The following is an 11,299-nucleotide window of genomic DNA, read 5'->3' as shown; positions in this document are numbered from 1 at the left end:
GTTATCTGAGGGAAGAACGTTGTGTCACCGTTATGAACTCGTTTTTGATAAAGTTGAATCTTACACTTGAACGCTGCCACTTTGTCACGAACTGTGTGCAGCATTGCAAAATTTCCTTGGAGTGAAATGTTTAGGGAATTTACCTCAGAGAAGAAATCAGCCAGGTAGGCAACCTTTGCTACGAAATGGTCATTTTGTATCTTTTCATGAAGAAGATTCTCTTTCGAGGTACGATCTTGTTCCAACAGCATCGTTAATTTCTGTCAAAGTTATAACATCCGATTCAGAACTTTGCCACGTAAGAGCCAACGTACCTCCGTGTGAAACAGAAGAACAGAGATGTCAGCGCCCATTTCTTCACAAAGCACTTTAAAAACTCTTGAAGTTGTTGCGCTCCCTCGGATATGGTTCACAACCTTCACAACGTCTGTGAGCACTTCTTGAAGTCCAAGTGGGAGAGTCTTCATCGCCAAAGCATAACGACGAATCATGCAATGAGTGAATGAGACATGTGGAGCGACATTTTTCACAAAGGCTTTGAAGCCGGATTTGCAACCAATCATGGAAGGAGTCCCATCTGTACACAGACCAACAAGAGCTTCCCAACTCAGCCCATGTTTAAGGAAAAAGGTTTCTAGGATTTTGAAAATGTCTTCTCCACGAGTTGTTGTGGCCACTGGTTCAGAGAACAAGTACCCCTTCTTCATAACTTTTCTGTCAAGATAGCGAACATAAACAATGAGTTGGGAACACGAGGCAACATCTGTCGACTTATCCAGTTGCAATCAATACACAGGACTACTCTTTACAGCAGTCACAACTTGCAGCAGAATATCCTCACTCATGTCCAAGATCCGACTTTTGACTGTATCATTCGATAGGAAATTGCCCTCAACTGGTGTGCCTGCTGTTCTCCAAGAATTGCCTTCATTACTTCCAGAATGCAAGGCTTAATCAGATCTTCACCAACGGTATGAGGCTTCTTTGTCTGTGCAATTTTTAGAGCAATTCTGTATGAAGCCTCCAATGCTGCTTTGTCCTGACGAGCGAAGTGACCAGTGGAGTCCATGCGACTGGCCTTTAGAGAAGCTTCTTTTCGCTTGAAATAGTCCAAGCTTTTATCCACCAGTTGGCTGCGAAGATACTCAAAATGCACCTTCAGTTTGCTTGGCTTCATACTTTCATGACTAAAAACCTTCCCGCAAACGACGCATTGCGGCTTGACTACAGAGTTCTGAACGATACTTGTAAAACCCATCTTGAGAAAGGCTTCATTGTATGTACGCTTCTTTGCAGACATATTACGAACAGAAAACACAAATTAAGTCTAGAAAACCCACTTGTAGAGAAAAATACATATGTAAAAACGGCTCTTTTGTGTTGAGAAAATTCTTATGCGGAGGAGCGAACAACGTTTTGACCTTCTTCGGTCATCATCAGGTTTACAAAGAAAGAAAGAGGTAACTGACCGAAAGCCGACCACATGTTTGAAAGGGTTTGTGAAACTGAATTTCGGAATGTAGAGGGCGTGCTTAGATGTTTCAATATATAAGTTTATATTATTTATTATATTATTTTTAATACAGATATAAAGGTGTTACTTTCTATTGGTTTATTTTGGGCTTGAGTTGTTGTATAAGTAAGTCGTGGCATCAGCAGAAAAATAACCAACAATTGGCAAAAATTAGTAACAAAATATAAGATTCCACTTAATACCAAATTTATTCAAAAACCAGGCACAAAACTGAGGTCTATACTATGTAAAAACTACACTGACAAACACCACATCCACATTATTTATAAAATACAATGTGATAACTGCCACGACCTCTACATTGGAGAAACAAGTAGAAAAATGGAAACCAGATTCAAAGAACATAAAAAGTCACCTTCACACGTTTTCGAACACTGCAAGTCAAATAAACACAACATAACCTTAAAAAAACACCCAAATAAATAAACAAACAAAAACAAACGCAAAATTAAAGAAGCCTTACTTATACAACATCTCAAGCCCAAAATAAACCAATACAAAGGAAGACCTTTATATCCATATTAAAAATAATATGATAAATAATAATAATAAAATAAATAATACAAAATTATATTTTCAAACATCTAAGCCCGCCCTCTACATTCCGACACTCAGTTACACAACCCTTTCAAACATGTGGTAAGCTTCAGGTCAGTTACCTCTTTCTTTCTTTGTGAACCTAACGATGGCCGAAGAAGGTCGAAACGTTGTTCGCTGCTCTTCATAAAAAATTTTCTCAACCCAAACGAACCGTTTTTAGATATATAGAAAACAGAACTGTATCTGCAAAGAAAATAAAAGTTCGTTTCAGATTGTTTGTTTGTTTGGGAATTTCGCACAAAGCTACTCGAGGGCTATCTGTGCTAGCCGTCCCTAATTTAGCAGTGTAAGACTAGAGGGAAGGCAGCTAGTCATCACCACCCACCGCCAACTCTTGGGCTACTCTTTACCAACGAATAGTGGATTGACCGTCATTATACACCCCCACGGCTGGGAGGGCGAGCATGTTTAGCGCGACGCGGGCGCGAACCCGCGACCCTCGGATTACGAGTCGCACGCCTTACGCGCTAGGCCATGCCGGGCCGTTCGTTTCAGAAACAAGCATCTCGACGCGGTTCAACTGCCGCCGTTCAGCGTGTTTTCATTGGTGGGCAGTTACAGGCACTTGTCACAAAAACTACAAACTGCTCCGTGACTTCCCCAATAATTCCCAAACCTTCCGTGACCCCCTGAGAGACTTCAAACGACCCCCATGTTTAGAACTACTGGACTAGATGGAAGGCATCTCGTCATTACCACCCGCCTCCAACTCTTGAGCTACTCTTTTAACAGTGAATAATGGGATTGATCGTACCATTATAACATACCATGACTGAAAGAACAAGTATGTTTGGTGTGAAGGGGATTGAAACTCCCCAACTCTCAGATTATGAGCAAGCGCCCTAACCACCTGGCCATGCCGGGTCCCGTAAAGCAATGATGAATGAGTTATAAATAACAATCATTTTCATATAACAACCCGTCACTGAATTTGATCGATCTTTCATTCGTGGAGGTATTGTATTGTCACAATCAATCCCACTATTCATTTGTAGCGATAACCTGGAGGCGGCGGTGGGTAGCGTTGGCAAGCTGCTTTTCCCGTAGTCAAACATTTTAAAATTAGGAATTGCTAGCTTGAGTGGTTTTATGCGTAATTCAACAAAGATGCAAATAAACAGATATCGTATAAAAATACTGGAAAAATAACATTTGTAAATAGTTCATGAACTTGCAGTTTCAATTAAAACTTGCATGGCTTGTTAAAAACATGCCCCGTATTTTGGAGTCGTGGTACACTAAAAGAGTGACAATGAAATCCTATTATTCCATCAGTCAAAGGAAGCCCGTGCTATTTTAGTGGCTCTCTTCCGGCGGAGTAGCATCACTCTTGTGCAAATTAATTGAAACAAATGGTCATTTTACAATATTTTCAGCATGACGGTCGGTATAGGCTCGCTAGATCCGCTGATTTCCTTTAATAGTCATTTTTTCACACAAACGGCGTCATTAGCTGTGTTTTGCAATACGGTTGATCTATTTTTGGGATATATGACGAAAGTTTCAGGAATATTACGTCATTTGAAATTGCGTTAAAAGGGCAAGAAGACCAGTCAATAAACAACTTCTTACCAACTCAATGAAAAAAAAACGGTATCAATGGGGTCTGAAATACAAGAACTGGACGCAAGAACAATGGAGGAAAGTGTTATTCAGTGACGAGACTCATTTCTTTGTACAGGGTCAAAGAAGTCTGCATGTTTGCAGATCTCCAGGTGAAAAACGTCGAGAATCTCACATCAATCAGTTCGTAAAACATCCCTTGAAGAAGATGTTTTGGGGCTTTTTCAGCTACTATGGCGTCGGAGGCTTACATATCGTAGAAGGTATGATGCGAGGACCACAGTACATCGAAGTTTTGCAGAGAAAAGTCGTTCCAGAATTGAAAAAGAGATTTCCAGATGGATCTGGCATTTTCAGCAAGATCTGGCTTCGTACCACACATAGAAGCTTGAGATGAATTTTATGACTACAACGTGAATAAAGGTGCTAGACTGGCTTGGAAACTCTCCAGACTTAAATCCTATTGAAATTCTTTGGGCGATTTGTAAAGAAAGACTTCGGGGAAAAGTCTGTTCTACGAAAGATAAACTAATTGAGGCCATAATTGAGGCGTGATACCGCAATCCAAAATTTAGTAAAGATTGCAGTCAACTCGTGGACTCGATGCCAAAGCGGATTAATGATCTTCTAAAAAATAAAGATGGTCATATAATGTATTAATTTGTGAGTAATTTTTGGATTCTCAGAAATAAAACGCAAAAATTGAAAAAATCGTAATTTTCCGTCTTGTTTCAATTAATTTTCACAAAGGAGTAGTATTGTGTATCTTTGCGTGAAAAAAAGGGGAATAAACAATAAAAGATAGGTTGCATCGACTTACATAGTAGTCCAGTTCTGATATTATTAATACTGTCTTTTTACTTTAAACTTTTACTGAACCAGTTAAAATCTAAGGTTGAAAAATATTTACACATATTTTTGAACTCTTCTATTGGTTAGTTTTCAGAGTAAAGCTACATTAAGCTATCTACTGTGTCCATAGCCGGAAATCTAACCCCGGATTGTAGCGTTTTATGACGAATAAGATTAAACATTCTGTATTTAGGAGTTTTGGAAGGTTAGCTTCAAATATGATGAAGAAATCCGTTTACTTTATCTGAAAAACTTTATTCTATCACTCAACTACGTAGAAATAGTTTGCAAACAATTTTTTAACTGTCAGGAAGTTGTAGATTTGAGTAATTCCTCTTTCATAATCTCGAATTTTATTAAAGTTCTATGTACACGTCAAACGAAAACTATATCAGAGTTTGTTAAAATTTGGTTGTGATAGATCATGACAACAACATAATTCTATTGTTAAATATATATATTAATACTAAACAATTACTTTAGTTTTGTTTGTCTCATTGACTGTACATTTTAAACAGAGAAAAGCAGAGAACCGAAACATACATAAATGACACAAGAGATGAATGAATCTGAATATTTTGTTTACTGGAACAGCTGATCTTTAAACGATATCTATGCTAGCTCTTTAGACGTGGATCTACGGAATGCAACTACAGTTCAAATGCGGTGTAAAAAGATTTTAAAACAAATCTGAAATCATCAATATTGGAGCTGCCCCGGATTGACCCGATTTGCGTTCGTGGTTCATAGGAAAGAGAAGCGATGGTGAAGAAGTCACTGAACATTACTAACGCTTTCTTAGTCACTATTTTAAAAATAGGTCATAATAATGATAAAAATGTTTAATGGAGGTGTGGTCAGTCACACATTGTGTATTTAATACGAAAAAACTCATTGATAGACACATATCATATGAAATGTGGGAACTATGCGAGAAACAAGAATTGTAACTTTCTTCGAAATACTGAATCACTGTGTAATGACACGAAGTATGTTGTTTTTTTCACGAACGTAGTATTCGAAGGAAAGCAGTTTTTGTTTGTACATGTCGTATGATGTTCTTATTCGATTTTTTTTGGAAAAACCAAAAACAAAACCTTATGATAGAATAGTTTTTAAAATAATTAACAAGGTTATTGAATGTAAGCTATATATCTAAATAAAGGCATAACAGAAGAACATTTCGCTTAATCAGCTCAAAATACATAAAACTTTCTTTAATAAGCTAAATACACCAGCTTCTAACAATAATTGATTTTTTTATCTTAAAGAAAAGCAACCACGCATAATCTAAATTTTGTCGCTGCTATGTAATAAACTCACCATTAACCAACCATAAGAATAACTAAAAATAACTTCGGTCTGTTAAAGCTTTAATAGGTACTAATAAAAACCGTATTATAACCTGTTTAAACATTATTACATATGTTTTAATATTTAAAATACAAATTTTATTACCTCCCTCTAACTGATCAAAAGGTTTATCACATCTCCTGGATATTAATGATATACTTTCGTGTTGATATTCAATTAGTAAAAGGATAACTAAGAGTGTACAGTATGTTAGTCTGGAAGTTAGTATTTGTTTTAGCATCTGAGTTTGTCCTTATATCACATACTTTCTTTATATTATTAGGCTGATAAAACAAAAAATAAAGCGTTTCGATAGATAGATATTTATAGAGTATAAATCTGAGAGTCTGAGAATAGTGAGAATAATATACAGATATAAAACACATGTATACACATATCTTAAGGGTTATCCGACCTTATAAAATCTCTATTTCAGTTTCGTTATTTATTGTTGAATTCCCCTCTTTGACGTCGTTCACGATTATTTTATGGCCATCATTTCCTATGGTTGTTGACACCACAGTTTGCATTAAAGAAATATTCTACGAAGAATGGTGAGTTAAATTCTAGACCATAGACCTTGACAAACGTTCAACAGGTCGTCCACTGTGTAGTTTTCAAGACCATGTTTATAAGGACCAGAATACACGAATTGTCATTAAGATCGTGACGAGGGTATGTGTTTTAATAAAATTCTGTGATTCCAGATTCTTCAAGCACATTTCTCATAAATGTAGCCGTTGATTTCAAGATATGACCTTTGGTTTGGGGTCCTTAATTGCCAATATCAACAGATAAATCCAACTTTACTACAATGACTTTGGATCATTGGTTTCATAAATGTAGTCTTTATTTTGTGGATTACAGCTTTTCTTCAAATTCATTTAGGATGTGATTTCAGAGCTTGTTCTGTCTTATAGCTTTCTGATGGACGAGTGTTTAGGCTTCTATGGAGAACACTGAAGACTTTCCTCCTCAAAATGTTGTTTTTTTTAACCTTACATACTTTAACAATCATGTTGTATGTATCTCGAAAGGCATATTACATTTCTCCAATCAGAAGAATAATTGTGACAGCATCATAAGTTGAATGGTTGAGAATTGGTATGGAAACAAATAAAGAGATGTTAAACATTTCAACCATGGCGTCATATCACATAACCACAGATATAATACCATTGCAATGTGTGTGTAAGGTATACATCAATGTCTATATAGTATTCAAGTTGTGCATTCTGTCAGATCATAAAAAAACATCGTTACAACAAAGTTTTTATTGTTGTTTAGTGCAAGACTACCCTGTTTTGCCAGTCAAGGGCTTCCCCCTGATTTTGGCGCTCTATATGTGTAACCTTACTACTAACCTACCAGTGGACTCAAAGCAAACACGCTAAAGTAATTATAACTGTATGTAAACTAAGTTATATTCTCATTCAAACATCACAATTATACTGAAGAAATGGAATCATATGACTTTATTTTTAGTGATGTGGACAACTGAAAGCATACTTTAAGATCACACAATTCTAGTGTGAGATACTTGCGGAGGGCAGTAATGATGACAGACGACCATAAACAAACCTATACGTTTTAACTGTAAAAATTACTTATTGTTCTGTAAACACAAGGTAACAGTTATAGTTCTAAAGAAATGGTAGGGCTCATTCATGTTATATAATTAATAATAACCCTGGTTTTTTATATTGGTAATAATATCCAGACAGTGGATATTCTGTCCTTTTTTCTGTAATTTTTCTACCCACGTTTCTACTTCCATTTTATTTGTTTACATAGTAATTTTACATACACTATAATTTTTATAAAAAACTTTTTAAACTATAAGATTCTTTTTTCTTCATACACCTATTGGAGTTATATTTATAGAAACATTTATTTTTTACCTTAACTTTTTTAAATCCTACTTGTATCCTATTCTGTCTTTCGTATGTGTATTCCTTTCGTAGTTGTCTTCTTTAAGCGAACAAATAAATCACATTTTTTATGGGTCGATTACAAATTCCATAGTCTCTTCTTACATCAAAGTTATTCTTAATATTAACATTGAGCAATAGGGTGTTGTTAACTGGCTGCCATCTCTTTCCAGTCAGAAGTTCAAAGCTGTTACCAAGTCCCCACTGGTAGAGCTCTAAGTCTATGAATTTACAATGCTAAAATCAGGGGTTCGATTCCACTCAGTGGACTCAGCAGATAGTCCGATGTGGCTTTGCTATAAGAAAACACAGATCTATTACCATACTACTTGCGACTGAAGGAACAACGAATAATCTTCGAAAAAATCCGTAAAACATCGAACGTCGAATGATTTTTCGTCTACATTTCTGCCACGATTGATTGGCTTGGATTAGTCAGCAAATCAAAATTAGTAACGACGAAAGATATATCGTAACTGCAAATACAAATTATTTCTTTAAATTTAGTGTAATTTTTGGAGAAACATTTGCAGGAAATTTTCTTTTTTAAACAATTTAATCACTAAATTAAAAATTGTTTATATTTTGCTCTTACCAGCTTTTTCTTTTAATCACCAGCTGTTATAAACCTAAAACTATTGGATTATGTTTTCTTCCACAAGTTTGTTAGTTTATGTTTGTTTGTAGTTAAGCACAAAGCTACACAACAGTCTATCTGTGCTCTGCACACCACGGGTATCAAAACTGGATTCTAGAGTTGTAAGTCCGCAGACACTCCGCTGTGCCACCGGCGGGGGGAGGGACTTTCACTAGTCATTAATTTATTTATATACAGTGCTATCTGTTTGAATATCTGTCGAATTTAAACGGACGGACGGCTCGAGTTTGATAGCCATTTCAGTTCGTTCTTTGTGGATCCTACACAAAAGTCAAATTAAACTGATATTTAATGTTGTGCGTAGCAAGCTTTTTTTTCATTGATTGTACTCAACAGAAAAGTATGACGAATAATGCACATGAACATCTGTTTCTTTTGAATTTCGCGCAAAGCTACATGAGGGCATTCTGCGCTAGCAGTGTAAAATTGAATGGAAGGCAGCTAGACCTCACAGCCTACCGCCATCAACGAATATTGGGATTGACCGTCACGTTATAATACCTCCACGACTGAAAGAGCGAGCATGTTTGGTGTGCCGGGGATTTGAACCTGCAACCCACAGATTACGAATCGAGCGCCCTAAGTTATCTTCTATCCATGAGTTATTGAAAGAAATTCCACAAGAGATACGGGTATATGTAATACTATATCCGTTTAATAACTAGTAGCGTGAAAATATTAATTGTGTGTTCTTTACATTGATTAAACTTAGGCTTAAGTGCAAACAAATAATAAAAAGAAAGTGTCGGGATTAAAATCTGAGGTCTCTGCTTAAGGAAACAGGTTTCATTTCGATCATGGTTCGTGTAATTTACATGAAAAAAGGTAAATCAAATTAACGTATTACTAGTATTAAAATGAAGTGTATTCTATATCTCATTGATTCACAAGTATAAACAGTGATACAGTTACACAAAAGCGTCAGTTCAAATATAGTTTGAAAAACAGAATGGATGAAGTCTAGCGTTTCCCGAGTTGAAATCTTCATAATCTAAAGGCAAATAAATCCCCTTGCTGGGGTCAAGCACGTGTTTTTAATTATAAGAAACAATAGAAGGACCACGTTCTTTAATGATATGATTTATTCCCAGATCAGTAGAAAGCTCATTTTCTATTGTTTCATTAATCTGTTGTCTCATATCCACAGAAATTTGAGAAGACATCTATTTTCTATCGCCTAGTGTTGCATTTACTTTTATATAGTTAGGGTTAGAGAATTACACATAAAGGTAGCGGTAAACAGTGACACAGTTTGTAGCTTCGTCTGAAACGCAAAATCATTCATGTGTCGAAAGTATCCAAACTGTTGAAAATCTGTGGAGATATTTGTGGTGATGCACAATCTGTTACTTTGTACTTGAGGTTTGACTCAAAATTTTTTGGGGCACGTATGTTCTATTTCTGTATCATTTCACATCATGCATTTCAAATGCTTTCAAAGAAATCTTGAATACCTCTTTCGCTGAGATGTTTTACAGAGTAGAAATCAAATTAGAAATCCTTGGTGTGAACGTTTTTTAGACATTCATTTTACATAATATCAAAAGCAAGCTAGGAATCCTTAGTGTGAACGTTATTTTATACATTCAGTTTACCAAAACCAAATCAAACTAGAAGTCCCTAATGTAAAAGTTATTTTATAACCTATTAACAAAAGAGAAATGATTCTGAAATTTTAATCTAATCCAATTAACGTTTATACAACATATCTGCCATTCAAGTTCTTGCAGTTACTGTCGTCACAAACTGTGACAAAATGTTAAGATTTAAAATTATTCCTTACATTTGATTCCATAACGAATTTGCCAACTGGTATAGAAGTCTATCTGTTCATATAAGTAAATAAAACTTATTCAGAAAAGTTAATTTCACTTTGGAAGGTGGACTAGTACTAAGTGTCGTACAGAAAGAAGTAATATTGTATCGCTTTCAGCGAAATTGAGGTACCTCCAGTTCTTATGTTTGAAACACTATGTTTGCGAGAAATCTTAGTAAACATATTTATGTTTATACCAACGAAACTAGAGCTACTAGTAATATATTTCCAGTTCTTAATAGTTTTCATTTGAAGAAGATAAACACGCACTTTCAATCTAGTTCTTTAGAATGATTGAAATATACTGAAGAGATTATTGGAACATTTCACTAGTTTCTGTGTTTTAAGCGTGTAGAAATAAGGGTAATAACATTAGTATTTGTGAACGCTTTAGACTTGAAACTATATAATACATAATTACTAATTAAACTACTAGACTTGTCGTTTCTAGAATACATGTATGTGAATACGTGCTTAGCATATTGGATCTGTACTTATATAACCAAACCTTTGGTAAATTAGTGGCAAGCCTGTCCAGTAAAATCCTACTGGGCCGTATATATTCAACGTTACAAGCATTTGGTTTGTTTAACTGTACTGATTAATTAATACAACTAAGTTAAAACTTCGAGCAGCAATCCAATAAGTTTAAGCATATTAAATGTCCCTGAGTAGAATATGCATGTTCAGGAACATGTATTTTGCTGTGATTACACAAATCTGCGATATACAGAAGGTGTTATTACAGTCTAAATTGTTCAAATAAATATATACACAAACACCCTTATAATACTTACATAGATTCCTTGTCGACAGCGCCATCTAATGTGTATCTTTATAAATCTAGAGTTATTACTGTAATTATAATTTTTATAATGTTGCTATCCATCAAGCCCTCTTGCTCTCGATGCATATACATAAATAATAAAACACTACAATATTTAAACTCTTCTCTTATTTATTTTTTCTTCCATCGGTTTTGTAACTTCAAA

General features: G+C 35.3%; 2 protein-coding genes across 2 annotated transcripts; both read right to left on the bottom strand.

Annotated features, from left to right (window-relative positions):
- Positions 1-269: 269 nt before the first annotated feature.
- Positions 270-707, bottom strand: LOC143227377 (protein FAM200C-like). The gene has a single exon (XM_076458831.1). The coding sequence runs from the start codon at positions 705-707 to the stop codon at positions 270-272; it is 438 nt and encodes a 145-aa protein (XP_076314946.1).
- Positions 708-841: 134 nt separating this feature from the next.
- Positions 842-1,300, bottom strand: LOC143227376 (protein FAM200B-like). The gene has a single exon (XM_076458829.1). It carries the CDS (start codon positions 1,298-1,300, stop codon positions 842-844), a length of 459 nt encoding a protein of 152 aa, XP_076314944.1.
- Positions 1,301-11,299: the final 9,999 nt, after the last annotated feature.

Source organism: Tachypleus tridentatus, chromosome 9 (genome assembly GCF_004210375.1).
Source record: "Tachypleus tridentatus isolate NWPU-2018 chromosome 9, ASM421037v1, whole genome shotgun sequence".
Classification (NCBI taxonomy): Eukaryota; Metazoa; Arthropoda; class Merostomata; order Xiphosura; family Limulidae; genus Tachypleus; species Tachypleus tridentatus.
This window is presented reverse-complemented; position numbering and strand designations above follow the sequence as displayed.